The sequence below is a fragment of the Aulonocara stuartgranti genome, assembly GCF_965226115.1.
Source record: "Aulonocara stuartgranti genome assembly, chromosome: 12".
Lineage (NCBI taxonomy): Eukaryota > Metazoa > Chordata > Actinopteri > Cichliformes > Cichlidae > Aulonocara > Aulonocara stuartgranti.
The window spans coordinates 16,777,727-16,805,678 of record NC_138948.1 but is presented as its reverse complement, the minus strand read 5'-3'; the positions used below and the strand labels follow the sequence as shown (position 1 = coordinate 16,805,678).

The window sequence follows — 27,952 nt, the reverse complement described above, 5'->3', positions numbered from 1 at the left end:
TTTAATGATGGTGTGAAAATAGTTGCATAGTGGTGTCAGCAGCTCCGCTTATCTTTACGAGGATTTACAGTGAGTTACGGCTCATCAATGAACTGTCACAACTTTATTGTCTGAGTGCTGTTGTAGTGTTGTTACATGCTTGCAACAGGCCTCTTTATTGACTCAAAAATCTATAAAACAAAAATCTGCTGTATGCTCAGCACTAATCCACTTAGAATCAGACACAGTTAGCAACTAGCTGGCAAACAAATTTGAGCATTTTGTATCTCAGGACCTGGATTTATTCAAAGGATGTCAGATGTCCAGAACCACAATCCAATTTCCTTGCTGGTTGTGTCACAGATTGATCAAAATTTAATCTTAAGAGGTGGTGATGTGACTGTGATGACCGCAGCCCTGTCAGATGGATTCAAAAACCCTGATCATTTTACAGCTATAGCTAATAGCTATAGCAATTACGTCATTCATTATTGTGTTTAAGTCTTTCTTTTTTAATCTTACCTTTAGCAGTTTAACCATACTTTACAATTTCGCCTGGTTCATTAGCAGTTTCTCTGCTAATCACATGTTTAGTAAAATAATTTAAAGGTTTTATTTATCATTTCAGGTAACAAAGCTGTTTATCCACTATATTTAGTTTGTAATTTCAACTCATAAATAACACTATTAGCTAAGAAGCATGGACTTTAAGAAGTTAAAATACATCCTGTGCTTTTAGCAAACTGTTTTAGGCATAGCATTAGCTAATAATTATGTTTGTAGTTGTGTACCTGGTTTTAGAGTCATTTGTGTATTTTAATCATGTATGCATTAACTGTTACCATTGAGGTAACAGTTAACTCCTCTGCCTGAAGCTGTTTAGGACCACTGAACAGGTTGAATATTAATAGGTTGAGCTCATCTTTACATGTATTCTCTGGCTAATGCAAAAGTACACTGACCAAAATAAGGCTACTTCAGAGGCAGCTCATGTTTCAAACCACCTGCAGATACCTGTGCAGGTATCAGACATTAACACAGTCGTCTTAATGTTAAGACACAGACGATTTATATTTTTGAACCTCTTTTTCTTAAATAGCAGTAATTTGGTACTCCCAGCACTGATAAACAATCTAGCTGATTCTCCTTTACTGTTGGTTGCACTGACCTGGAAATTCTGGCTGTTACAACAGTGTATCTTTGTGAATTGACTAAGGCTGTGTTTAATGTTTGCTTTGCTTTATTTGGTGCGTAACAAATACAGCCACGGTGTCCTGGACACATATAACTGTTGGTTTTTGAGTGGCTGCTGTGACATTTACAGCAAACATCTTATTTTCAGAGGCTGTTCTGTCAACACCTTGAGTCTAGTAGTACATATAACAGTGTGTTTGCTGAGTTGTTTACTGAGACATGCAGCATGACTCACTAAGAAATGTATTTAAAAGGTTGTCTTGGCAAAAACATTACAGTATTTACAGAATTCAACATATGAACAGGAATTAATATTTGTGTAAAACTGAGGATAAGTGAATGCAACGCCAGCAAATGAACTGATTTCACAGTTTGTGGCATGCTGCAGTGATGATAATGATGCTTTGATGTACTTAAAATAAAGGCTGTAGATGCTGTGTAACTTCTAGGCATATAGTATTAGTACAAAATATTTGCATGGGCTTTGTGCCTGGAAAGAAATTAATTTTTAATTGAGAAATGGTTTTGGGTTTTTTTGGGGTTTTTTTTGTCTACCTACAAGCAGAAAACACATATAATATATAAAAAAAAAGACACACAATTGCCTTTAAGATTTACATTAGATCAGGAAGATTAAAGGCACAACCTTAGATTTCAGTAAAAAAAAGAAAAGATATTTATTTGTAACATTAGTGCACAAAGCAATTAGAAACTCCAAGCAGCTACATTACTGCACCGAAACTGATGAAATAGTTGAGAGCTGATGGAGCAACCAGATGGAAAATGGTCCATGCTACTTTTCTTTGCAGACTTTGCACTGTAGCTCCAACAATGTGGGAAAAAGAATAATGAGGAAAATCAGAGCAGGAAAAATTTCCTAAATAGTGCAAAAAAAAGAAAGCTCTGCTTTCTTAAAGATTAAAATCCGGTCAAATATATGGGACATCTGAGGCTCAGGGCCGTTAGTCTGACAAACAATCAGCCGTGCAAATGTGCTGAAAATGTGCTTCTGTTAAAGCCATTTAACAAAGTCAGCTGATGTCAGCCACTACACTGCATTTCACTTGCAAATCTCTGAAAATAGAAATAAAGAGCAAAGCTAACGACCTTACCTTGGCTGCTGATGAGGTGCTGTTCATACTGACCACTGCTGATGAAGCAGCCACTGGACAGAAAAGAGCACCATAAGGATATAGGATGCTCTTATAACCTTTGAAACAGATCATTCTCAATCCAGATGAACTTTATTTTTATCATCCTTTATTTATCCAGATAAAAGCCTCATCGAGATTAAAAACTATTTTTCAAGCGAGACCTGGTCAAGCCAGAGGGAGCGGGACTTTGTTAGTGCAGCTGAATAAATTTTAGAAGTAACTGACACACAGTCGTGCTTTTTAACGTGTGAGTGTGCTGCTTACTCAGTGCACAAAATGTAGCCGTCCTTAGCACATCCATCTGTGCAATCACGTGAAATATGTTAATGCATTTTTGCTTTTGTGCAATTTTTTTGCTATATTCAATAAGACTGTATAATATGTCCCTTAACTAAGAGTCTAATTCATTTAGAATTAAATGGAATTTCAACGTTTTTCACCTAAAATTCCAGCATAATTAAATTCACCTGGTAATAAAAATAATTCTAGGTAGTGCATAACTAGGAATGTTAAAGGAAGTGAGACACAAATTAGACTGAAAGTTATATTAGGAAGTGCTATAAAAATCCAAATTCCCAACTAAAGTTTCCTGATTAGGCGATGTGCTGACAGGCAGTTTTATTGATGAGATTTGGTCAGCTGTGGGTCTGACTGTATGTGATGACGCTGATGCTTCCCGGGTGATGAGTAAATTCCAGTCTCAAGGGCAAAGACATGATATCTGAGTGAATCAATCAGTTCTGCTAAACCAAGCACAGAATCCACCTCCTTCAGCAGGTTATAGAGCAGTTATAGGACACACACACACACACACACACACACACACACACACACACACACACACACACACACACACACACACACACACACACACACACACACACACACACTCAGAGCTGGGATCTTTGATGCACATAATATTAGCTTTAGTCAAGAGGTTAAAGGTAAAAATTAAATGTGTACTTGTTTTGATATGTATTTCCTTAAATGAGCTAAAAAGCATAATTTTTTTTAAAACTGCTCATCCAACTGTCCCAGCTGACATTTGGTGTCAGATGTGGTGTAATCTAGACGGTTTGGGCAAGTACAATATAATAACAACAAAAACACTGTCTATAAAATAGGCAGACAAAAAGCAAATCTTTAGACTTTAGATATATCCAAAGTTATAGAGAATGCTAAGACGTAGGCAGGTCAGTACACTCAGCAGGAAAATCATACTGAGCATCTGAATGAGTAGATACTGACTAAGCAGCTGGCATTAAATGCAGGGTGCTTATTGATTACACAGTGTTAGGTCCTGCAAATAGACTGTATTTATTGGCACATTAGGAGGCCGTGTCCAGAACACCATCATAACAGATATGTCAGCAGCAAGGGACCAAAAGGGTGCTGACATATTTCTTTCCATTAACATGTTTCACCGTGATGAAATTATGAGAGCATCAGAGGAGTATTACCCATGAGGGTTCATTGTGGGCACAATGCAGTCATGCAGCATCTATCAGACTGAGCTCAGAGGTTTATGGTTTTTATCAGCATAACTCAAAAGACGGGTCACGTGTCCTAAACCGATGCGCTTTATTTCTTTGCAGAGAGACACCAGAGGCCAGTTCCTGTTGGACCATGTGTGCAATCACTACAACCTGCTTGAGAAAGACTACTTTGGTATTCGATATGTAGATCCCGAGAAACAAAGGGTAACTATGATACACACACACACACCTGTCCGTGCACACTGCACACACCATAACCATGGTATCTGTTATCATTTTCATTACCAATTGAGACTAGTTTGTACAAAGGATCAGGAAAAGCCTGTCATTTATTCCCAGAGCCCAGATCTTTTGTTTGTCCAAGTGAAGCCAAACTGAGGTGGGGACATTAACTAGATGTGGATTTATCAAACCAAACATGCATTTTCCTTGTAAAACCTAAAATAAAAGTTGGAAACACTAATGGTAAAGCATAAAGGTGTTACCAGAGTTTTCTTCTTTACCAGAGGAGTGATCACAGGACCTACACAGCCGGTCAGAGCAACGCTTATATTTAGAGAAATGTATGTTTATGAAAAGTGCTTTCAAACCGCATTTTTCACTTTTTACTGAAGACTTCAGTCTATAAGTATGTGGTTAGTTTTCCAACAGCCACATCTTAGTAAAGTGGGGATTTATGATTCTGCTGAAAATCTGCTTCATAACCACAAAGCCCTCTGAAACACTATGCCTACCCTACCCCTACTGTTCAGCACCACTGATTGCTCATGTGCATTTCTGGCTACTTTTTTGTAATAGTTTTTGAATCTATCAGTGAGAGAATAACATTTATCATCTCAGTATTAAGGATAACAATATATATCAATATAACGACTCACAAATGTCAGCAGATACCTGGACGGAGAGTGCTATCGTAACTGACGTAGGAGAATGTGAAAGGAAGTGGAAAAACCAGACCCTGGGGGCACAAGCACAAGCATAAATGCCGGCAACGACGTCTGCCACGTCGTAAGGTTTAAAAATATACCAGCAGAAGTCTAAATCAGGCCTAAGGTGCAGCATCTTTTTCTCTGTAATCTTTGAGGAGTCTCCTTCCTCTAAATCTGGCTGCTCTTTTACCCCGGCTAACAAATTCTTCTCCTCAATTTAGAAATTCCACTTATACACAGCACTCAGCTCATTACGGCAGAATCACACCTACTAACAGGAAACAGTGGCAGTGAGTCAGCACAGGCAAAGTATGAATGTTGAATATCAGTCTGGAAGCAGCTGATACATTACATTACAAGTTCAAGTGCCAAATAATAACAAGATCAGTCTCCATATTTCAAACAGCCCACACAAAGAACAGACCAGACGCTTGATCGTAGCAGAAGCTCAGCTAGACTGTTTTTTTTTCTTAATGCAAAGCAAGGAAGGAAAAATAAGGGAAAATGTGTTTTAAGACAAACTGAACATGCAGTGTCATGCAGTCCAGAAACTGTAACATAATACTTTGAATTGTATGCTTTTGACAGTAAGATGGATCAAAAAGGTCAAATTTGGTTCTATTCAGGAATATAAGATCATCATGTCTCCCTAAATCTCTAAATCAGTCTCTTAAAGTAATAATGTAGTAATAATCTTTTTTATGACAGTTTAAAATACCAGAGATCTACCAATGATACAAATGAGATTTTCTAAGATAATTTTTGAATTAGCTCTCAATCCAGTCCTGTAGTTTCTTTAGTATAAATTTGATTATTTTAGGGTAACATTTTTGGTCTTTCTCTCTTTTTCAGCACTGGCTGGAGCCCAATAAACCCGTAGTGAGGCAGATGAAGTGTGAGTGCCCTTTCTGTTTCCATTTCTGTGTCAGCATGTGTGTATACAGATGCAAAGCATCATGCATGTGTCTGTGTATTTGCGAGTGTGAGTGTGTTTTCTTATGCCGTGCATTTGTCTCAGAGGGTCACTCTGGTGTGAGGGGTCAAGCATGGCAAACAAGCCGACACCACCACAGGGACTCTAACAAGGCCATAACATCGTACGCGCAACATTGTTAAAGTGACGGGATAGGAGTACAAAAAAATCAGTTTGTTATTAATTAAAAACAGATACATTTTATTTGTTTATGTAATAATAATTAAAAAAAAACATTTAGATCATCTAGGTTTAAGAGTTTTATCACCCACCCACCTGTGACAGAGTCAGGCAATGTTGGACATGAGTTTTTCCTCTGAAGTCCTGCAGGGAGACCAATGGAGACACAATGAAGACAGACAAAGTGACAAGAGAACTGTTTCTCAGAAACACAAAAAACTGCCAGAGGGACAAGTGGCCTAAAAAGGAAAAAAGTCACACGTTGCAAAGACGTTGCAGTGGAAGACAAGCTTATGAGAGTACAAAAACAAGTAAACAGCCTGCCTGCCTTATGTGCAGGCCTCATTCAAAGCTTCATAACAATCACCACAAACCGGAAAGATATTTTTACTTTCCATCTCCAGAAAAGGATGCAGATTTTATCTGATTACTTTATTTGTCTGTTTTGTTGTCCCATTTTTGACTATTCTGTTTGTTTAACAAGTCCTTAGGATAATGCGATGTAAGACAAAATTCATTTTCTGGATGTATCCATGTAAGGTTTACCGAAATGAAATATGCAGTGACATAGGTACACGTATACAACACCTCATTAATACAAATATCTAATGAACCAATCACATAGCAGCATTTAGGCATGTAGGCATGCTCAAGACAAGTTGCTGAAGTTAAAATCGAGCTCTAGCCTATTACACATAGAGACACTGAACCATCAACACTCACATTCACACCGATGGGCAATTTAGAATCACCAATTAACCAAACCCCACTAGCAGCAGTTCTCCGGGCAAAAATTCTTTGTTAATGTCAGATGCGACTAATTTGAGGTGATAGGAAGGGAACTCAAATAACCGCTAGTGAAACAATCTAAGCAGAAGAGCATCTCTGAGCACACAACATGTTTATCTTAGAAGCACATGGGCTACAGCAGCAGAAGATGCCTTTCCTTGACCCTTCCTATCTTCTGGAAACAGGACACTGAAGCTAAACTAAACTAAAACGACAAACTCAAAGAGAACTGGGGTTGTACCTGGTGTGGTCTGCTGCTGCTCTAGCACTGAATACTACTTCTGTCAGCTAAGATTAGGAAACTGGGGCTACAATTTGAACGAGCTCACCAAAATTGGGCAGTAGAAGATTGAAAAAATGTTGCCTGATCTGAAGGGTTTTAATTTCTGCTGCAACAACACTGACATGGTAGGGTAGAATCTGGAATAATAATATCTTTCATCATTGTGAGTTTTAAATCCAGTAGTGCAATATGGATGAAAGTTAATAAAATTGCATGAAAAATTAAGCATGTTTTGAAAACAGAAGGGTCCATCACAGTACCCAATAAAGTGCATGGGTGTGTTTCACCCTCAAAGAGAAAACAGATTCACTTAAGGAAACGAGAAGCGATGGAGACACAAACACACCAGATTTTTTTTATTTATTTATTTTTACCAGGAAACTGCAGCTCTAGTTGTGTCTGGGCTTCAGTTTAGCTCAATGTTTGTTCCATTTGATTAGGTTTCATGGCTAACCTTTCTATTTGGCTTTAGGGAAAGGTCAAGTTTTCACATTTTCAAGGTCACCAGAGTGGCATTTAATGTGTCCCTGGAGGCCACTTTTACGTTGTAATAAGAGTTACACAAACAGCCCGAGGGGTTGTTTTCAAGCTGAGCACAGCCTCCTTTCCCCTCTTGATGTTTGCCTCTGATAGATTTGGCCAATGTTTTTTCAGTATAACTATAATAACCTTGAGAATGTGACACATATAATCATACAATCTAAGTACCCTAAAAGAGGACACAATACAAAGGTGAATAAGAGAGTGGTACTTGTTTTCACCTTTGTTTTCCTTCGTTTCCACTTACTCTTTCACATCTTTACGTTTCTATCTTGTGTTGAAAGATTGCAGCGGCTTTCCTCCGACCCTCCTTTTCTTTCTGTGTCTCAGTCTGAAGTTCACTAAACCTTTTAATGACTGTCCTGTTCTTTCTGTCCTGTTATAAATTAATAAAAGAGCTATTAGCGAAGTATTCTGCTCCATCGGAACATGTGTGAGATGACAGAAGGGGGAGGCTGAGGATATCAGTGAAAACTGGAAGGGAGAGAGAGGGAACAAGGGGGGAAAAGTACTAAAAAGAGACAGTGATAGATAACGTAACTAAAGAAAGAAGAAAAATAGAGCGAAAAGAGGAGATTGGAGAGACGGTTTGAGATGAGAGAAGCTGACAGAGTGAAAGAAAGAAAACGAGATTAGAGGGGAGTTGTTGAATAGATCTGAGTTGCACTGACACATCAGTTCCCTGTGGCAGGATTTACTCCCAAATTAGGTTTCAATGTGTGCGTGCACTTGTGTTTTATTTCGTCTTTGTGCATCCCAGCTTACGTACGTTGGCAAACATCACATTTGCACGGCCATGTCTTTCGCGCACAATTCACTTTCTCTACAATGTTTTCCAAAAAAACCTCTTCGTCCCTTAAGCTTGAGAAATAATTATAAGCAGCTCAAGTTCTTTGGGAGCGGGTGGGAGGATTGGCTCTTTCAAATTGCTCAGCATGTATTATGTAGATGTGTGCTGTTTTTCATAGCTGGATAATACCGCAGAGGATCCTGCCATTAAAGGGAGAGTGGTGAGGGCACTCTGGATGATTTCTATCCCATGTGAAATGATACTTTCTTCCTCCTTGATGTTGACTTCAGAATGCCTATCAGATACTTTTGCATCTTTGTTTTAAGCGTCTCTTTGCCTCATCCTCTTTGAAATCTCTCCATGTGCACTCAAAATAACTCACATGTGCACGTGTGTAAACTTCGCCTGTGAGAACAGCAAAGACAAAACAACTCCTTCATTTTTCTAAGATTTGTAGCGTATGAAGCACAGGTGATTCAGCTGTTATGTTGGATTTATTTCTCTAGTTTAAATGTCTTTCTGTAAACCATCCCTGCTGTTTTGTAGCTGTTAATTATATAATAACATATATTTTTTTTTTCATCTGCTGACTTTTTAGTCTATAATCACCCAAAGAAGGTCAAAGTTTCCATTTCTTTTTTTTCATTCCCTTTTCCCAAGTTTCATTAATAGCCTTCAACACTTTGTCACTAGCAAAGGCCTGAACCCGGAGGCACATTTATGGATATGAACTTAAAAAACCCCAAACTTTCAAATATTAGCTTTCAACATTCATGTGTCAGAGAAGGCAAATTCGAGGCTACAGACCCTCTATAATGGATATGGACCCCGTGGCGTCTGTAACCATAATATTAGATTTTCTGACATAGTTCACAGGCTACAATTTTTTCCACTCTCAAAATTGGCAAAGAGTACCCTCAAAGCAAGCAAATGTAGAAAACCACAAAATTGGATTGATTGTGTCCATCAGAAAATTCAAATTGCAAAGCTGCCACACAGGAAGTGACATCAAATCTCCGCAATGCTTTGATCTACGCTTTGAACCAAACATGGAGTGAAAATTTTATATCGAGCAAACAAAATTCTGGCATTTGATCACTAGATCCTCAGACCAAAGCTATCAGTTAACTGTTTAACTGTAAGTAAGCGCCAAAGACACCAAATGGGAGTTGAGATGGGTAAAGGGTCCTTTAAGATGTTTTATTTCTTTAATAACCAAAATAAAATAAATTCAGACTTCAAAAAAAATCTTATCTGTGCTATTTTCACTTCAGGAAGTGTAAATTATTTATAATGCATTATATACAATTACTGTATATAATTAAATCTGTTGCTGTGTATGATGGTTTCCTCTCAGTGTTTCGGTGTTTTGGTGTTTGTATATCTTGTAAATGTTCTAACTTCACAGGGTAAACATTGAATATGTTTATAAGCAGATGAGCTGTGTGAGACTTCAGGAGGGAGTTGAAGCTATCGCTGTCATTTGATCCAAACCCTTCAGCCTGTTATTGAGTATATGTGTGTGTGTCTGTGACCGCTTATGTAACCTTGTGTATGTATGTTACGGTGCATATTTAAATACTATTCAAAGCACAAATCCTCTCCTAGAGATATGAAATGCTTTAGGACTCAGATCAAAGGAGAAGAAACAGACCCCAGTTCAAGTGAAGCACATGCCCATGTGTGTGTGTGTGTGAGAGAGTAATTACTGTAATTATGAGGTGACTAATCAGTATTGGAGACATGCTGTGGTTTCTGTTTTTGTCCCCAGCTTCTTCTTCTACATAATCTTCATGGCTCCTCTGTCCTCTCTTCCCCTCATTTATCTTTCCTCTTCTTTCCTCTTCTTATCTGTTTCTTAAAATCTTCTACTTTCCTTCTGATTCCCTTTATCATATCTGTCAAGCTTATCTCCTCTTTTTTCCTCCACGTTCTAACAGCCTTTTAACTTTCCTTACAGTTTCTGGTCTCTCTTAGTTTTTCCATCTCAACATCGTGTCTTTCTTGTCTCCAGCAGCTCAGCAGCCGTACACGATGTGCTTCCGGGTCAAGTTTTACCCGCATGAGCCAATGAAAATCAAGGAAGAACTCACCAGGTAAACAAGCACTGGCAATGGCGTATGAGTGACAGAGAAAGAAGGCAGGCTGAGAGAAAATGTAAAGTATTTCAGAGGATTTTCATGGACAAATATCTCTAGAGAGAGGAATTGAAAGAATTGAAAATATCCAGTGTGTTGAAGTCAATATGAAACAAAGCCTCTGAAAAATGTATTTGCCATGCAGAATTAAGGAAAGTCCAACTTGGTACTAGCAAGCTATACCTAATAAAAATATGTTAGTGACAGATGAAGACATTTGGCTAATTTTGTCTGACTGATTTGTCTAAAAACAGACTATTATATGACTTATAAAACTATTTCAGTATGCGTTATTAAATGTTCTCAAGTGATTGATTACTTAAAGTTGGGCATTGACTGAACACAGTGCAAACACACCGGTGTTATACACTGAGCCAGACGTGAAGGCTCTCAAAACTGTAGATGAGCCCATGAAGATACTATATAAGTAAACAAACTAAATAAAAGATTTGGAGAGAGTCTGCTCCACCACCAGCGCCACCTCTGCCAAAACAGAGCCAAACACACAAAGCTTCTCTCAGGTGCGGTGATAATTAGAGACACTCACCCAGCAGGGACTTGTGTTCTCTGCCCTACGTCTTACCAACTCTGCTTCTCTTTATCAGTCCTAATTTTCTCTTCAATTCCTCCATCCATTCACTTCCATCCTTTTTCCTCTCTGCCTTCGCTTGTTTTTTTGTCTTTCCGCCCCCAGTGTCTCCTCCCTTCCTGCTGTCGATCGTTCTTCTTCCTCACTGTCATCTCCCCCTCCACCCTCAGGTGTCTCTTCACACCTTTCAAGTCACGTTTCCGCGTCTTTCTGTCCTATATTTTTGTCTTGAGATATTTCTGGAACCTATCCCTCTTTTCTTGCCTAATTTCAACTTAGCTGAATTCTGCTTCAGTTTTTCTCCAGATGTATTATTTATTAGCTCTTCCTCCCTCTGAAAGAGCTGCGTGTCCATTTCTGTTCATTCACGTGTCCTAAAGAAACAAACAACCTCTTCTTAGAGTCCTAAGGAAAGGCATCACACTGGCACACTACTTATAAGTTTGAAGTGGAAGATGAAGTTGAGATGAGTCGGAAAAGTTCAGAAGGAAATGCAGTCAGTAATAAAATCCTGTCGAGTTCTCAATATGGAGTTATGTCTGGGAGCAATTTTTTTCCCATCATCAAAATCCCCAAACTTTTAATGGTAAAATGTGCCTGCTCCAGTTTGCAAGATGTAATTTTAACTCTTGTATATGAAGCACTATTGAAGATAGATGAAAAAGTTAACCCACTGTTCTATAGATCTGTAATTATTAGAGATGGACCGATCCGATATTACGTATCGGTATCGGTCCGATACTGACCTAAATTACTGGATCGGATATCGGAGAAAAATAAAAAATGTAATCCGATCCATTAAATATCACGAAAGCACCTCACAAAACTTGCCACACGCTGTAACTCACCTCAGAACGTTAGCAGTCGGAGCAGTATGCATCACGTGATAGAGCGGCTGTGGCATGTAGGACCTGTCGGTGGTCTGGATAGCATTTGGAGCTTCGCTAGCAACCCGGCATTTCATCTCCGACAAAGTTATCCCGAGAGAAGTAAAGCAAGTGTGTAAGTCCATCTCTGAATGTTTGTAAAGCATTCCTGCGTTAAGCTTAACAAGCGATATATGGAGCGACTGCCTCTTCTTGCTGCTACTTCAATCATGAAACTGCTTAATGATCAGCTGATCGGCTTTTCTGTCGGGAGTCCGTGTCTCTTGTTTGCTTTTGGCCCACTTCGCACCAGAAAGAGGAAACCAGTGGCTGAACAACAGCAGCACGTTTAAGCTTGATCAGCTGTTGTTAGAATTTATTTAATATTACTTTCTACTCCAGGATCTTTTTCTACGTAGCTGACGGCTGTAACTGTGCAGGGGCGGATCTAGCAAAGTTTAGCCAGGGGGGCCGATAGGGCGTTAACAGGGAAAAGGGGGCACAAAGACATACTTTTCTTTCTTATTCTCATTTAAAATGTCTAGCTTTTAATAAATAATTATCTGACACCCAAAGTTTTAATTTGATGCAAAATGAATAGAAGTCCATTACTGTATATAGTAACTATTAAGTATAATATATATACCCTAGTAAGCTATAGTACTTTTTCCTTTGGGAAGGTATCATCTGTGCAGTCTGCAATTTTGTTGAAGAAAGATGTTGAATCTATTTAATATTTCTTGAAAAATAATTGATTTCTGTGCATTTTTTTTCACACTGCATCAAATTAAGGTTGATTACGTCGATTAAGCATCATGAGGTGGAGTGTGAGGGGTGGTTCCCCATTTTTTATTTATTTATTTTTGTTGCTGGGAGTTGGAACCCTATTAGTTAGGTTGCTAAATATTTACGCTAAGTACTCTTTAAAATACCAGAATAGGGAGGATGGTGCAGGTTTACAGTTTTTTACAGACGCTAGGACACATTTCTCAATACTTAGGTCACGTTTGCAAAACTCCTCACACAGTGAGCACAACAGAAGTCTATGTGGGCTAAACTGAGGACCAGTTATCATTGTTTTGGCACAAAATGCATTCAATGACTGCATCTCTCAAATTTCATGAATCATCTTCTCACTCAGACACAACAACTGCCAAAAATCTTTGTACGTACAGGACATTTTGCATGTGCTTACATACTGTTTTCAAAACTGTTAAACTTATGGCCAAAACAATAACACAATGCAAAACTTGAAAAGACAGCAAAATCCAACAGCAATATTTTATTGAAACATATTTTAAATCTAAAAATGCAGTTTAACCAGCCACAGCTTATTCTCATTGTAGATGAACATCTACACAGGTGTTACTCCTTCAATTTTTCAACTCCTTCAATTCTGGCATGCCAGAAGATTCTTTCCTAGGTGTATTGCCCTAGATGACATAAGATGTGATGTGGCCAAATGGAGAAGACCGAGTAGATTAGCATTACTATTGTATGTGTATCAGTGGATGGTGTGTATACAAATTCTTGTATTTTGGGATTACTTAGTGCAAAAAAATAAAAATACATAAACAAATATTAACGAATTCTGCATGATGTCTGATTCATTCCAGTAACATATATTGAAATTATAAACAGAGATGTGTCCTTGTTTTACACAAGAAAACACTGTGTAATGCTACATGTTGTTAGTGTTTTTTAGGTCATTGTTTTGTGGGTGACAAAGTGTGTTTGTCGGCTGTCAACCTTTGCTAGTGTTCTGGAAGAATGAGTTTATTTGAGACCTGAATGAAGTCTTTTGTTAGTTGTAGTGCATTTTGAATGTGAAATGAACTGCTTTGCCAAGCTGACGGTCAGTTAGGAGGATTGTGTGAAGAGTTTTGCAAAAGTGACCTAAGTATTGGGAAATGTGTCCTAGCGTCTGTAAAAAACTGTAAGTTTATTAGATTGATCAGTATTGCTGAACTATGAAATATTTTTTTTTGCATACAGGTATAACAGAATAGCTTTAGTGTAGTTGTTGTTTTAAACTTGAGTATGAACTTATACAAAATGCAGCAAGATATTTAAAAAACAGTTTTGTTGATTAAAAAACACTATATCGGATTCATATCGGTATCGGCAGATATCCAAATTTATGATATCGGTATCGGTATCGGACATAAAAAAGTGGTATCGTGCCATCTCTAGTAATTATTGATTATGGTATTAGGTGTTTGGTACCTCACATTACAGATATTAATTGCTAACAGGTGTAATTTTTAGCACGGCAGAAAAGTGCATAGGGACTTCTTTTTTTTGTTTTTAATTAAATATGCAGTTCAGAGTTCACCAAATGCTGACTGTGTGTCTCTGTTCATTTTCATACACAAATATTTCACAGTGCTGGAATTAAAGGGCAAAGTCAGCACTTAATCGTTATCTAAGGATTTTACAGAGTCAGGCTGACTATATTACTTATCTAGCCAATATAACACACATGAGTAATTTTAACATTATTTGTGTAAAAGAATGCACTCACATGAAGAAGTTTGACATATTTTGTCAATTATTTATACTATATTGACATTATTCATTCATACTTGCAAACTGAAGTATATAAAGGTGCTCTTTTTGTAGAATTTAAATTTATCTCGGACATTTATCTTCATGCAGAATAACGACATCATTTCTGTGTTTAAGTGTGCACCAAATCTTAATCTGGATTTTTCTATGCTTAAGTCATTTAAGAAACCTGAAAAGCAAATCTGTGTACGCAGACATTCTGACTCAATGTCCTAAAATAAGAGGAAGCACAAAGAAAGAAAAATTATCTAAATGTAGATCATGGTGTTTATTTATAGAGTCAGCAGCACTCTGACTCTATAAATAAAACTATTTAGCTACAGCAGCAGGGTTTTCGCTCCATTCAATCTTTTATGCTTTGCCTCTCCTGTGTCTTTCCCTCAATGAAAAACAAGTTTGATGAGTCAGTTGACTCAGTGGTGACGTCCCAACTGGAAACTCATCTGTTCCCCACTTTTTTTTTGTCTTCACGCTAACACGAGACAAGTCTGCATGTCAGTAGCACTGAAGGTGTTTCCATAGTAGCTAAAGTACCACATTCTGCTGGTGAAGATGTATGTTGCCATAGTTATACTTTCCTTAACTACCATGGCAACAGTTTCAGATTGTTATTTTCTCATTGGGTGGTGAATTTTCATCCAAACTATTTGGAAATAGAAATTGTGAAAGCGGGGTATTGGTTCCCCTTCATAATGTGAGCAGTGGCTTTATATAGTATATTGTAATTAAACGTCTTTTATTTATTTGATTTATTTTAAATAAAAATCTGTATTTATGCTATAAGAATTTATTTCTGTAACTTTATGCATGCATGTGCATCCAGGTATCTCCTGTACCTTCAGTTGAAGAGAGACATCTATCATGGTCGTCTACTGTGTCCTTTTGCTGAAGCTGCATATCTGGGAGCCTGCATCATACAGGGTGAGGACTTACTCATAGTGGATGTATTAGAGATGTAGCCAATATTTCACAATTACATCCTTGGTGACATGTTGGAGTTTTAAATGAAAATCACACATATACATTTACACAATTTAATTTGTAAATTATAAGGGCTGCTATTACTGAAATGACTGAGCTGCTTGGGTTGTGGCTGTAATAAGAATAAGAATAAGGATAATATTTTCTAGCCTTTTCCAGAATGCACATTTGCAAAGTGCTTCATAATTTGAATAGAATGAACACATCAAATTAAGTTAAGAAACTGTAATTACAAATTTGAGTTACGGTGCCTGAGCTGTTGACTCTTGACAATGAAATCTGTAGTCTGTAGCCTCAAATCAAAAGTAATCAGCTGAAGTCCGAAAGCACAAGCTGTAAAATAACTACTAACAAATCACTGTTTGTGCCTGCAAATGCATTTATTTCCTTATTTAATCCATATTATTTAAATATTAAATAAATTAAATTAAATCAAAATTTGAATATAGTCCCAAATCACAACAACACTAAGATAATACCAAGAAAATAGAGAAAACCTCAACGATGATATGACCCAATATAAGCAAGGGCTTTGGCAACAGTGGGAAGGAAAAACTCCCTTTTAGCAGGAATAAACCTCAGTGAGAGTAGGCCATCTGACATTATCCGTGGGGGTGAGGTGGAGGAGATACTGTTTATTGATTGTAAATATCCAACTACCCACCAACACCACACTATCTAATGCTAGTTTGTCTATCTGATGTTTTTATCATCAGTGCTTTTTAATGTCATTTATAGAAAATCACTGACAAACACAATTTTAACATGTAAAATCAGATATATCAACTGTAGTCCACATGTTTGCAGGTTTATCATTTTCTTCATTAAACTTGAATAAACAAGCTCATTGCAAAGAACAAACGTTTAGGAAATTTAAAAATGATGCCAACTAAAAGTAAAATACCTCTTTTAGGTTACTGAAATAACTTTATAAGTCAAAGTGATGTTTTAAGTTTGTTTAATTCAAGATTTCTATTCTGAAATACCCATGTGCTTTTTTTTTTATTTACATTTTGCTGATTTATAAATACTTGTCTTATTCAAGCATTTAAAAAGTTCAGCTAACTGTCATTACTATGTATAGTTACGCAGTCTGTTAATCTAGCGTTACAGAATTATAGTTTTAAATTTGAGCATCCTCTTGCACTGTGTTGGGTAAAATTCAACACTCAGTTAATTTAATGTGCTTAACTGTGTATTTGAACCAAACAATGATCTTACCTAATTATATCAAATGTAACTGAACTTTCATCCAACCTCTGTGTAACCACAGTCTAACCCCTGTTTGACTAAGTTTGTCCTCATTAACCGGCTGCATTTCACAGCATCACACTGTCATTATCCTACTTTTTTTTTAAAAAAGTAGATGTATGTGGACTACTGGGAAAAGGAATAGAAGAGATTTTTTTCTACAGTCAATTAAACGTAACCGTTTAATGCTGAATCACAGCGCAGAGCCACTTGCTTTAATATGGATTAAGAAAAGAATTAGCTGGGCTTTATCATATAAATGAACCCTTGTGGCTCATACACAAATCCTTGAACTGTGCTAACACCCTCTGATTGGCTCATATCCCCAGAGAAGAGAGTGTGACTGGTTCACTTATCTCAAAACAGAGCATGTCTGCAGTGTATCATTGGCTGCTCTGATTAACTACGACAGGTCTCTGTCCTACTTTGTCAGGGTGTTGATTATAGAGCTGGGGAATAGTTTGAGGATTATTGTTTAATTAAACTCCAGGCAAGTTTTTGATTAAACCTTTATAAAGATACTTAATTAAGATATCATTAAAAAAATAAATTAGTGGATTCAATGAGCACAACAATGATCTGTTATTTGAGTCAATTGCTCATAAGTATCTTATTCTGTGGAAATAAAAAAAATAAATAAGGGAAAGATCTGTCTTTGGGCCTTTGTCTTAATTTGAGCAACCAGGAAATTTGCTGATGATACAAAGCTGTTTAATATTACAGCGGGCATTTTGTACTTGGTGCTATATGAGCTTTCTATTTTTCTGTGGGGGAAAACTGGAAGTTTTTTAACCCTAACTGTTAATATGGTCGTAGCCAGAGCAATCGTGGCTCAAGAGTTGGCAGTTCGTCTTGTAATCGGAAGGTTGCTGGTTCGGACAGTCTCGGTCATTGTGTTCTTGGGCAAGACACTTCACCCGTTGCCTACCGGTGGTCAAAGGGCCCGGTGCTGCCAGTGTCCTGCAGCCTCGCCTCTGTCAGTGCGCCCCAGGGCAGCTGTGGCTACAATGTAGCTTGCCATCACCAGTGTGTGAATGGGTGAATGACTGAATGTAGTGTAAAGCGCTTTGGGGTCCTTAGGGACTGAGTAAAGCGCTATACAAATACAGGCCATTTACCATAGCCGTTAGTCCAGCCACCCGCTGCACTCATGGTGTCACAGCTATTCTAACACTTTACACACAAATACAAAACAGGCATGTGACCATGCCTAATAATAGCTTGCAGTCTAACTGTTCTGACCCAGCCATTTGCAATCCTACAATATAAATATAGAAGCAGTTGCATGTAAATGGAATAAGTACTATAAAATTAAAGTTACAAATTATAAGCTTGCTTAATATGCAACGTTCAAGTTGAGTAAAGCTTATTTGCAAAATAAAACATCTTTCTTTATTTAATTTTGCTTTACAATGCAGTTTTTATGTTAACCTGAGCAACATGACTACTAATTGTAGCTTCATACTATATATGCAGTCAAGGTGTGTTAAATTAGTTCTTTCAATAAGTTAACAAACAATGTATACCCATTTCCTGATGTATTTGACCTATTTTCAGATAATATTTTTACTGAAATCACCCTTTCTCTTTATAGCTGAGCTTGGGGACTATGACCCAGAGGAGCACCCATCAGACTACATCAGAGACTTCAAGCTGTTCCCTAAACAATCCCTCAAACTGGAGAGGAAGATAATGGAAATTCACAAGAATGAGCTCAGGTGAAAGACTAATATATATATTTTTTGTCTCGTGGTTTTGCTGTTTGTCTGGAGAAGGCTTTTTTGGTCTATTGTGGGCTTTTTGGGGGTATTGTTATCACCTCGCCAGGCAGACAGGCAGTGTGTACAGCCAAGTTTGTGAATGTGATAACTCAATGATAAGGCAATGTAGGATTTTTGAATTAATTGAGCTTTGGCGCAGCTACTTTTTTGAAGAGCTTGAGAACACAATAACAAGGTGATGAAGGAGTTGCACATTTATACCATAGGTGCATCTACTAGGAGGCTGAGGGATAGCACTAGCGGCCGCCAGTACTTTTTTTATTGTTGTACCGTTTGATGTTGGTGGCAGGTGCTATGCTCACTCCTGTGATCTGTGTTTTAAAACAGGCTGCTGAGACAACTGTCTACACAGCAGACAATAAAATGCTGCCTTTCTTTCTGGTTAGACACAGAATTGTGTGATACCCAGAGATTTAAGCTTCATTGCACTGGAGAAGGTATTCTCAGTCGAGATTTGTTTGAAAGTAAATAAAAACATCCATTAGCTTAGAGGAATGAGCATGAATTATTTATTTCATGCTCCGTTTAGACACCTTGCTTGTTACTACTACAGAATTTAAATTTTGATGAAAATCACTCATCCCTGATAAATTTGATCGTCTTGTGTTCTTTTGCATATGAACAAAAGCTAGGCATTCTGGGTACCACAACTGTATCTTTGAACCCTTATTCGCCTCTTTTCAACCATGTGATTACCTTTCCTGAAGGGAAAATGGTTCTGCAATAAAGAATAGTTTGAGTAAAGAGTCATTAAAAAAGCATGTACTCAGTAGATTGACTATGTACTCTGGGTTGTTTGTGTGTTGCTGCAGCGATTAATAATGTCGTGACTGTTAGAGTTTGTATTGTTGATTGTCATTTATGCTTAGAAATATTTAACCATAGATGCTTAGAGGTGTATAATCAATTGTGTAGTGATAAGTTGTGTGATCTTTAACAGGCTACAGAGGCTTGGTGTGTATTCCACACTAGAATGCACACCTACATCCTGGGAGCACGGGAAGAGGTCGCATCTTGTTTTAATTGTTTTATGGTAGGATTAACGTAGCTACGTCTGTTCTAGTCTAAGTGCTTTTCTGTTTAGATGAACTGCTGGACTTCATCACCGGGGGGGGTCTAGTCTACCCTCTTCCTGACCAAGGATGTTTGACCCTTTGATCAGCAACACACACACACACACACACACACACACACACACACACACACACACACACACAGGCAAGGTACTCTTTGTTTGTATGTAGACGTCGTATGTTAATGAACCTATGCATATTCATGTTACCTCAATAAAAGGACAGTGTTACGGGAGGACGGACGAGAGCGACTGGGGTCAAGCGAAGGGACGGCGCTCTGTCCGGTCTCTCCCGTGCACGAGTAACATGAAGAACTTTGCCTATTTGTGTCTTGCTTAGCAGTGTAATTATATTGTCTTCAACGTTCCAGCGGATGGGTTCAAGCTACAAACCTATCAGTGACCGTCACACTTAACAGTGATTATAAAACATCAAAGACAAATCCTTCATTTCCCACAGCACAGAGGCAGATGATGCCAAGTGCCCTCTGTCTGGCCCGATGGGTACGACTGACAGGATTAACAGCATGTTGATCAGTACTGAGCTGTACAGAGACTTCAGGTGATTTTTGAATGGGAAGCACTCTGTCTGCAAGCTACATTTCCACAGGCATTCTGTAATGGTTTTTATGCTTTCCTTTATCTGCACAGACAGATCCAATATATGCGTGTGCAATTTTAAAGTTGATTTATATGTCTGGAGTCTTGAAGTGAACCAGTGTACCACACTCATTTTCCTAATTTGCAGCACTTAGACTAATGAGCAAGTAAAGCATTAATGCCCCGCCCCCCCCCCCCACAACCCCTTTGCCTGGTTTGTTATGACTGTTTCCTTTTATAATAATAAGAGATAAGTGTACTCACTTTAATTGGTTAAAAATTCTGTAATACTTTTATTTAAACTGATATTGTCTAAATACTGTAGACTTAGTACGACAAGCAACCTTGTCCTTGTAAAAGAAACTAGCCTAGCAGTGGAGGGTTAGTGCTGTTCTTTCTGGAGAAAAAATAGCAATCCTTAGAATAAAAAGTCAACGCAAATTTGTTCACAACCAAACTCCCTAGATATTGACCTTTAAATCTCAAAACTCTAATAAGATAATTGCATGTATTGATTTTCTATCTGGTTGTATCCGACATTTAAGTGAAATCCAATTGAAAGTAATCCAACATAGGAACACCTTAATAACATATTCTTCAGTCTGTCAGTGTATAAAGTTGGGTCTCTCCTTTCCTCTATTTTCTATCAGGGGCCAGTGTGCTGAACTAGCAGAGCTGAACATGCTCCAAAGGGCTCACAGTCTTGAAACATATGGAGTCGACCCTCACCCATGCAAGGTAACGTAACTGGAGAATATATACAGTACACAGTAGCTTTACACATAATGGGTTACGCACTGATTTCCACACAGATGGCTTCATGTGGGTGTTATACTTTCCATGCACACAAGCATGTGCGTATCCACTTGTGTTCGTGTGATTTCGTCATCATAGGGTGTTGCGTGTTCCATAGACTGTATATAAAAGATGGATGTAGCCACCGTGTCATATGTTGATTAGTGAGCTCCCGTTCTAAAGCTTTGAGGTGAGTATTTTTGCCATCTAAAAAGCTAGTGCTGGATATGACTGTGAAACCACACATTCATTGACTAATAATTTCAGATGTACAGCTCAACAGCCAGTGAGTATAGTTTTCCCATTTTAATAATGACCATAAGTTTTTAGAAAAGAAAGTAATATTTTATTAAGTACAAGCTTAAACTAAGGGTTGAGCTCATAAAGTCACGAGAAAAGGGTTTGCTGAGCTGACAGAGCAAGAGAGCCAAGGGCTGTTTTCCCAAAGACTTGTATACACCCAGAAGTGTTTTTGCACCAACATGAGGCGCCCCCTGCTGGCCATTAAAAACTATGCACGTTTTAAGGCAATTATGCATTGGATGAACTTTTCAGATGCAAAAGCTACATTCATCTCTTTTGCACACAGTCTATGGTTGGGCCTGTGCAATTTGTTGTGACCTTATAGACAGATGGTACATACTGTATTTTATGGACAATCACACCAGCTGTGCAGCTGGCAAAATTAACCAGCCCAGGACACAGATTAAGTAAGTGTCCAGATGAAAATATGGAGGTTTTGCAAGAAAATAATATTTTGCCGACAGCTGTCACCAATTAATAGCTCTCCACACTGGTAACCCACTGCTACTACTACTACACGAAAACACCGTTGCACACACGTGTTGCACCGACGCAAGCTAGCAATTCCGTAAACGTCTCTATTGCTCAAAAAAGAAACAGCTCCATCCAGTGGCGTGTCGCATTATAGCACCTGTCTACCTGGCCTCACATACTTGCTCCAAGCAGATTAGGAAATAATTTAAGGCCAAGAGCTTATGTGCAATTTACGCTATCACATCCAAGCCAGCTAGTTAATGTTCCCTCCTTGAAAACTAAATAAACTAGGTCCATAAAGAAGCCACTGTTCTGAGGACACAGTGACTTCACTGACTGATCAGAGACCACCATGGTTAGTCAGTGTCATTGATTTGTCTTTCAGCTTTAAATTGCTAAAACTAAACTGTACTATCAGATATGTTACACTTGCTATTCTGCTTCATTCTCCTGTTACTTGTTTCTTTGTTTCTTGTGCTATCCCAATAGATTGAACAGACTGCATCTGATAAAGAAAAACAATATTTTACAACTTGCTCATGGCTCGCTCTCATCCTTTCTGTTCATCTTCTGCCAAGCTGAAGTGTGAAATAGGGACATCCTCTTGTGAACAGACAAATCAAAGGATACAAAGCAGATTAACAAGATATTTAAATTCTGTCTAGTGGGAAGGATCCCCTTTATCTGTTCCACTCTTGTCTGGCAGGCTTTTTTTAAATTAGTTTGCTGGAAATAGCTGTTACTGCGAGTACTGTACTATCATGCACATGCAGATCTATGGAGATAAAGTAAGTAAGCACTAAGATGTGGGAAGCACACAGGGGAAAGGGAGGGATTTACACAGATATATAAAGATGAATACAAATTTAGAGATTTACTGATGATTAATGATGTGGAAGTTATTATTTTGATTTTTCCTCACTACATCAGATTTAGTCCATCAGTCGGTATTTTAACTGCCTTGTTCTTGATTAATTAAAAAGTTTAATGACAAACATGGGATTTTGTGCATCAACCAATGAGGTCATAGATAGTCCACTTGCCTTACATGCTGTGATATGTGTTTTTTTCAGGACTTTACAGGCTCTACTGCCTTTCTTGGGTTCACAGCCACAGGTTTTGTGGTCTTCCAGGGAAACAAGAGGATTCACCTCCTCAAATGGTAAAAACATCAACCTGTAAAAAGCTTCTTTTGGCTGCTCCCTTAATCACAGGTTGTCAGCACAGCAGAAGGCTCCACATATTTGATTTGTTAGATTCTTACACCAGACGCCCTTCCCTTCACAGCATTTAACGGATTACCGTCTCCAGTCTCGAACTGGGAGTCTTTTGTATGCTGGGAAAAAAGCAAACCACTACAATGTGTAGCCACAATTGTCAATCATTAAACATAAATATTAAATGTCTAATCACTAACAAAGCTAACTGCAGAAAACTCTATATTTATGCTTTATCGCTGAAGTATTGCTAAACTTATAATTTTTATTAGAAGCAAATTAAAATAATCATCTCTAACTTTTCCTTGCAGGCAGAACCGTTTGTTTATTTAAACATGACATCTATAAGATTATCTTGCTACAGAGTGTTAAAATACACTTTCCTATAGCCATGCTTTCCTTAAGCAGCAGTTGTAGTACCTCCATATTCATAGTTTTAAACAAAAGTTCATAAGAATAAGGAGAAAAATGTAGTTTATCTATCAAAAGTAATAAGAATTGATAGTGTTATTTTAAACTATGCACCATTGGTAATTAAACTGATAAAAACACACAATATTTTTTGAAATGAGCTATGTGTGTAAAAATTTTTTAAAAAAGAATATGAACGCAGCCCAACAAATGGCAGTGCAATGAACTTTGCACTTTAATTTGCAAAGTCATCGCGTTTAAAATAGTTGCAGCTTTATAGGAACTCTGCTATCTTTTGCCAATGAATGGCATCACGTTGGCAATTACCTGCAATCTGTTTGTGATACTACAGCGAATAACTGTGATAAATGGCGATAGATGGCGATTTAATGGCAAAATGACGTAGGCGCTTAGCAACCTTAGTTTTATATAGAAATATAAAAAGAATACAACCAGCTGACAACCAGCTGAGTCAAGTCCTCTGTTGTTGTAAGCAAGTTCTGCTCATCAGCGCAGACTTACGCAGATTGATTGCAATGTGTTGCCAATCTGTTCGGCTGCAGTTATTTGCAAATCCTACCAAACTTTCTGAGAGTGAGTGTAATCACTTCAGACTGTGATGCTGTTTGTTGGTCTTAAGGAGGTTGCCTACCTAAAGGTACTATTCTAAGTTGCTCTACTTGTACCTGGTTAACAGTTATAGGCCAACCATAGTACAAATATACATTTGCTCCTTTAATCAAAGTTTCTTTTAACCCAATATTTCTTTTAACTGGCATTTTTTCTCTATGACATCAGCAACTGGAACTTGTGTTGCTTGGGTGGCTTCTTGTGAAGACATCTTTACAATGACACAATCAATGACAGCAGAACTTTAAATGTACTTAAAGCTTTAAGTTTAGCATTTAGCCTATATTTAACTCTCATCTGCAGATATTTCAAAGTCTTAACTCTGTGTTTGTTTGCAGGGCTGACGTTAGCAAGCTGAAGTTTGAAGGAAAAACCTTTTACGTCATTGGCATTCAGAAAGAGGTGAGCGAGGTGTCTCTAAAAGGTTAAAAATGATGACTCAAGTGAGATGTGCAGTTTCCTCCATGTCCTGGTGATGAATTGTGCATTTTTGCACCAAAGTAATCAACATCCTGCTGACTTGTTAGATATAAACTTCTAACATGTGTTCATTACTTATTACAAAGGCAAATGTTGCACAGTCAGACTGCAGAATTTGAGATCAGTTGTGTGTTAGTGACTGTTTGCCAACCCTGAGCAAAACGGACGTCCTTCATTCTCTTTCCTCCTTCTTTCCTCCTTCTCCCTCCCCTTTCCCCCTATCCTCATCTGTGTAATGGTTTTGTCAGATAAATGTGCTAAGTGACTGTACTGTTTGTTATCCTGTCCACCATCACACACACTGTATATGTGTGTCGCTGTTTCAGATCTCCTTAACAGGCAGGATTCACTGTAACAGGATGGTGGGTGTGTTACAACCTCCTAATTCACATTATGTGCTGACTGTGGCCCAAATATTAGACTCCTTCACTGCACCGCATCCCTAACAAAGATAAACTACAATATACAGTGGGGCAAAAAAGTATTTAGTCAGCCACCGATTGTGCAAGTTCCCCCACTTAAAATGATGACAGAGGTCAGTAATTTGCACCAGAGGTACACTTCAACTGTGAGAGACAGAATGTGAAAAAAAAATCCATGAATCCACATGGTAGGATTTGTAAAGAATTTATTCGTAAATCAGGGTGGAAAATAAGTATTTGGTCACCTCAAACAAGGAAAATCTCTGGCTCTCACAGACCTGTAACGTCTTCTGTAAGAAGCTTTTCTGTCCCCCACTCGTTACCTGTATGAATGGCACCTGTTTGAACTCATCATCTGTATAAAAGACACCTGTCCACAGCCTCAAACAGTCAGACTCCAAACTCCGCCATGGCCAAGACCAAAGAGCTTTCGAAGGACACCAGGAAAAGTATTGTAGACCTGCACCAGACTGGGAAGAGTGAATCTACAATAGGCAAGCAGCTTGGTGTGAAAAAATCAACTGTGGGAGCAATCATCAGAAAATGGAAGACATACAAGACCACTGATAATCTCCCTGGATCTGGGGCTCCACGCAAGATCTCATCCCGTGGGGTCAAAATGATCATGAGAACGGTGAGCAAAGATCCCAGAACCACACGGGGGGACCTGGTGAATGACCTGCAGAGAGCTGGGACCAAAGTAACAAAGGTCACCATCAGTAACACACTACAACGGCAGGGAATCAAATCCCGCAGTGCCAGACGTGTTCCGCTGCTGAAGCCAGTGCATGTCCAGGCCCGTCTGAAGTTTGCCAGAGAGCACATGGATGATACAGCAGAGGATTGGGAGAATGTCATGTGGTCAGATGAAACCAAAGTAGAACTTTTTGGTATAAACTCAACTCGTCGTGTTTGGAGGAAGAAGAATACTGAGTTGCATCCCAAGAACACTATACCTACTGTGAAGCATGGGGGTGGAAACATCATGCTATGGGGCTGTTTTTCTGCCAAGGGGACAGGACGACTGATCCGTGTTAAGGACAGAATGAATGGGGCCATGTATCGTGAGATTTTGAGCCAAAACCTCCTTCCATCAGTGAGAACTTTGAAGATGAAACGAGGCTGGGTCTTCCAACATGACAATGATCCAAAACACATCGCCCGGGCAACAAAGGAGCGGCTCCGTAAGAAGCATTTGAAAGTCCTGGAGTGGCCTAGCCAGTCTCCAGACCTCAACCCCATAGAAAATCTGTGGCGGGAGTTGAAAGTCCGTGTTGCTCGGCGACAGCCCCAAAACATCACTGCTCTCGAGAAGATCTGCATGGAGGAATGGGCCAAAATACCAGCTACTGTGTGTGCAAACCTGGTAAAGACCTATAGGAAACGTTTGACCTCTGTTATTGCCAACAAAGGTTATGTTACAAAGTATTGAGTTGTATTTTTGTTATTGACCAAATACTTATTTTCCACCCTGATTTACAAATAAATTCTTTACAAATCCTACCATGTGGATTCATGGATTTTTTTTTTCACATTCTGTCTCTCACAGTTGAAGTGTACCTCTGGTGCAAATTACTGACCTCTGTCATCATTTTAGGTGGGGGAACTTGCACAATCGGTGGCTGACTAAATACTTTTTTGCCCCACTGTATGACATGGTGTCTCCAAACTGAAACAGAAAGCAAGTACTAACTTTCAAACAGTGGATGTCTTGCATTTGGGACACATGCTTCATCTGGTTGCTTGATGTTTATCAACCAACAGAGCTGTGGTAGATTCTGAGCAGCAGTTTCAGTGCCTCGTCTATCTGCATACTTTATTTTTTCAGGATTTACAACCGATGTGCTCTTTACCTTCAGTCTGCCTGAAGCAGCTCAAAAACACCTGCAAATCCTTGCAGCTAAAGCCATTTTGCTCTTAAATCTACCAATCAGCCAATCGATGAGTGTCAAAGCTGTTGTCTTCATTACAGAAGCTCAGTTCCGCTCTTTCATCGCTGCTTAACTTGTCAGTCTGTCTGCCTTGTCTGTCTGTTCGGCTCCTCGTGAAAGGCTGAAGATGCACTATTATCTCTGTGTTTCTGTCTCTTCTCTCTGTGTGTAAACATAGTCATCTCTGGTGAGTAAATACAAGTAAAAACAATCTTATCTTATCTTATCTTAAAAACAGTAGCGCAAATCGTTGTTGTATTTAAGTCCTCAATTTGACACCTTTACCCGCAGCCCTGCCCTCGCCTCACTTTATGATTGGAGGAACCTTTTATCCATGTTTTATTTCTTTTTTCATGATATTGTCATTAAGTGTTGTTTGTCTGGTGTGTTATATAAAAGTTCTCTCTGCTCTCATTTCATATGATCGCAGTTCTTCTGTGGCTTCCGTCCCCGTCTTGTTCACCATGTAATCAAATTCACCCTCTGACTTCCAGTGAACTATAGATTAACATGCAATGTTTCGCTGCTTAATCTATAACTCTATCCATGCCTCATTCATCTCATTCAATTTTTTCATAACCGTTTCATCCTTTTGATTGTGTGGGTGTGTGTGTACTTTATTTATGTGAGGATTTGTGTGTTGATGCTTGTTTCCTGAATTTTCCACCATGTGGCAGGTCACTCCTCACTCTTCCCTCTCCTCTGATTACCCAAACCTACCTGTCCCACTTTGAGCTGATTGCAGGTTATATAGATGAAACACTTTTATGAGATCAAAGTCACAAATTCTTGGTCAGCTTCTTTTTGGCTGACTCAACAGTTAACTCCTAACACACAAGCATGGCTTACCCTGTGCATGGACCTCAGTTTCATAATCAGCTGTGATATGTAAAGAACAAAAAAGACTTACTTCAGTTTTCAAGGTTAGCTCAACTACTGTACATCAAATCCCATTTGATTCAATTTGTTTGGATGAGCAGTTCTAGAAAAACCTTTTTTCCCCAAACAAGCGTGTTTTTGAACAACCCATCTGCCACTCGATCAGGTGTCACAACGCACCGGTGAACGCACAGCAACGACCGCATAGGTTCTGCTGATGTAGGACGCCGCCCTGCTGTGCGTTCATGCATGTCTGA

At 38.5% G+C, this 27,952-nt stretch overlaps 1 protein-coding gene across 4 annotated transcripts in view; it reads left to right on the top strand.

The window, feature by feature from the left end:
• frmd3 (FERM domain containing 3) overlaps positions 1–27,952 on the top strand; it is a 64,220-nt gene that overhangs the window by 16,276 nt on the left and 19,992 nt on the right. Inside the window, exons 2-9 of one of the 4 annotated variants that reach the window (XM_082553613.1) lie at positions 3,923–4,027; positions 5,605–5,647; positions 10,325–10,403; positions 15,292–15,389; positions 18,295–18,418; positions 20,804–20,891; positions 22,799–22,887; positions 24,322–24,385. In XM_082553613.1, coding sequence (XP_082409739.1) covers positions 3,923–4,027; positions 5,605–5,647; positions 10,325–10,403; positions 15,292–15,389; positions 18,295–18,418; positions 20,804–20,891; positions 22,799–22,887; positions 24,322–24,385 — 690 coding nt within the window. Of the gene's footprint in view, positions 1–3,922; positions 4,028–5,604; positions 5,648–10,321; positions 10,404–15,291; positions 15,390–18,294; positions 18,419–20,803; positions 20,892–22,798; positions 22,888–24,321; positions 24,395–27,952 lie in introns of all 4 variants that reach the window. The other 3 variants (XM_082553611.1, XM_082553612.1, XM_082553610.1) reach the window with 3 other exon arrangements.